Source organism: Bufo gargarizans, unplaced genomic scaffold, assembly GCF_014858855.1.
Source record: "Bufo gargarizans isolate SCDJY-AF-19 unplaced genomic scaffold, ASM1485885v1 fragScaff_scaffold_440_pilon, whole genome shotgun sequence".
In the NCBI taxonomy this organism is placed as follows: Eukaryota; Metazoa; Chordata; class Amphibia; order Anura; family Bufonidae; genus Bufo; species Bufo gargarizans.
In genome coordinates, this window is record NW_025334118.1 from 13,509 (window position 1) to 16,111 (window position 2,603).

General features: G+C 52.3%; 1 protein-coding gene across 1 annotated transcript in view; it reads right to left on the bottom strand.

The window, feature by feature from the left end:
- Positions 1 to 722: 722 nt before the first annotated feature.
- The window catches only part of LOC122922540 (cullin-9-like), a 28,318-nt gene continuing 26,437 nt past the window's right edge, over positions 723 to 2,603 (bottom strand). Inside the window, exon 15 of the mRNA XM_044273176.1 lies at positions 723 to 928. Coding sequence (XP_044129111.1) covers positions 723 to 928 — 206 coding nt within the window. The remainder of the gene's footprint in view (positions 929 to 2,603) is intronic.

Sequence of the window (2,603 nt, forward strand, 5' to 3'; positions counted from 1 at the left end):
CAACATTCTGTGACCAGCCCCTCCCCCATTGTTCGGCCACTGCTGGTCCTGTCAATCAAACCAGTGAGGGAGGGGCTGGTTACAGAAAGGGGTGGAGCTTGGGTGCAATAAGAGCAAAGGTGACACCCTCCTTGCACCAAAGTCCTAATTAGAATATTAGGAAAAAGTATGGCAGCTCAGGAGCGGAGCCCCGAATCCACAAAGGCGGGCAGAAATAAATCCTGGACACATCCACGTCTTCTCATCACTAGTTTACTCCAGATCCCACAAATTGTGGCAGGGCGTGCATGCTTTAGCCCCTGGCATGTGGTAATACGGCAGACACCGCGCTCGCACACAATCCACGAATCACAGACTCCAGTAACTTAACAGCTTGGCTGCAACTTTAATAAACAGATTTTCTGAGGAAGCTGCAGAGATTTCCGGCTGAGCCGCCTCTCGCCAGTCCTTTACCGCAGAGACGCCACCCCCTCCTCATGGATGCCAGGGGGCGTCACAACGAGACTGAAAGTAAACAGGATTAATAAAAATAACTCTTAATTATAAATATAAAGGTTTATAGAATTCCAGCTCCATCATCCGGACTGGAGGCAATCAGTGAATGATCAGGAATTAGCCACGTGCCGTTCCACGTCATCCCCACCCAGGCACATGTGAGGGGCACAGAATGAAACAGAAGTGGCTTATATGGGAGTGCCCCACCAATAAACAGAGCGGGGGCGTCACTTGTAGGCTTCTCCGTCATAATCTTCAAAGAGGACGTAGTCCGGTGCCAGGTTTCTGGAATCATCGTCGTCATCGTACGAGAATTCGTCCTCGTCCAGTTCATCGTCATAGTCTTCATGCCACTCAGGGATCATAATCGTCATCCTCATCATCATCCTGCTCGCTGGCGGTATCCACAGAGTATGAGGTGTCGTCGATATTACTGAGGACAGGGAGAGAGAAGACAAGTCAGGAAGACGGCACCTTAAAGGGTTAGTTACTGCACTGGGCATGCCAGCCCGAGACACAAGGGTCAGGCTGCCCGATGCCATCTACATTGTGATGTCACACGTTCCAGCCATCACAAGGTGACGGCGAGCACGGGAAAAGTGCGAGGCGTGTGCGATCCAGGCTGAACGGAGGCCTCTCCGGACATATGATAATCTGGCGGCTCGAGCTCCACCACGAATCAACGTCTTCTGCACGTCGCACTCCTGATGAGGTCAGATCCAGCCCACTGCTGGTCACAACCTCCCTCACCCATTATCGAATCCTCATTTCCAGCACATTCAATATCTCCTAGTTGAAGAGGAGCGGTGTACCCTAAGTTACCCACAATGCTGGCCTTGACGCTCTCAGAACATTACTCCCCTATCCACCAGTTACGTTACACCTCGGGAACGGACTCAATCGATTCGCATTCCTGCACATATAATGCCGTATCGGATGGGTCCTGTCAAACTAATCAGTTCCTATGAGGAGGTAACTTCTAGACTCAAGTCCTTCATACTCCCGACTATGGCCGAGCCCCCCTTCCATTACAAAATGATGACCCTAACTGAACCTGCTCCCTCATCCTGCAGTCAGGCCCTCCTCTTCCTTCCCATTACTAGAGGGGATCATCCACAAATGTTGCAGATCTGGGGTGTAATATGACTGTGATGTCCCCAATCCCTTGCTTCCCCAGAGGTGTGCCTATATGACCACTGCGGTCTTGTGGATATCCTGTAAGGCCAACCCTCTGCTTCTTAGTGCAACTAGCTGGTCTCTCGTCCCTATCGGGCCTGCTCACGTCAGACCGTAATGCACTCAGTGACCGTCCACGGGGAGGTGAGGCAGAGGACGGCCCTCTGGGGCATGTCATGACATACCGGTGCGTCACGGTGGCTGAGGTCATGTATGGAGAGAGCTGATGCAGAGAGCCCGCTACATACACGGCAGGTGTCGGCAGGATCATACACCCGGCGAGCACGCGAACAGCATCACTTAAACCCTCAGATGCCACGAGACAGAGCGAGATGGGCAGAGCGAGAAGTCGAGAGCGAGTGAGAGTGTGAGGGAATGTATGAGGGAGAGGGTGTTGTAAGGGGACTTTGGTTCTGTCCCCTTTTAGATTACCTTCTATATTCCTCGCAATGTAGTGAGGCATGGATAGTAGCATGCCCAGCCCCCACTGCGCTGAGGTCACATCCCTGAGTGCTGTCCTCACAGTCATGCCGAGAGGCGAAGGGTATAAACCTGGTGCACACAGACCGTCGATGGGCAATCCAGCGAGCATTACTGTCCAGGGAAGAGGTGGTCACACTATTTCACCACGGGGTATCCCCTATGTGCTACAGCGGCCGGAGTCCCCCCATATTGTGTGCAGGCCGGGGACTGCCATTTACTGTTACTACTCTGCGATTTGTCCGTTTTACCTTATATCTAATCACACTTACTAAATATTTATATCGCTAAGCCCATTAAGCCTATTTATTCTCAAATTGTCAAATTCGGGTTAAAACAGACAGAGTGAGAGAGCGAGAGAGTGAGAGAGCGAGAGAGCGCGAGAGCGAGAGAGCGCGAGAGCGAGAGAGCGCGAGAGCGAGAGAGCGAGAGAGCGCGAGAGCGCGAGAGAG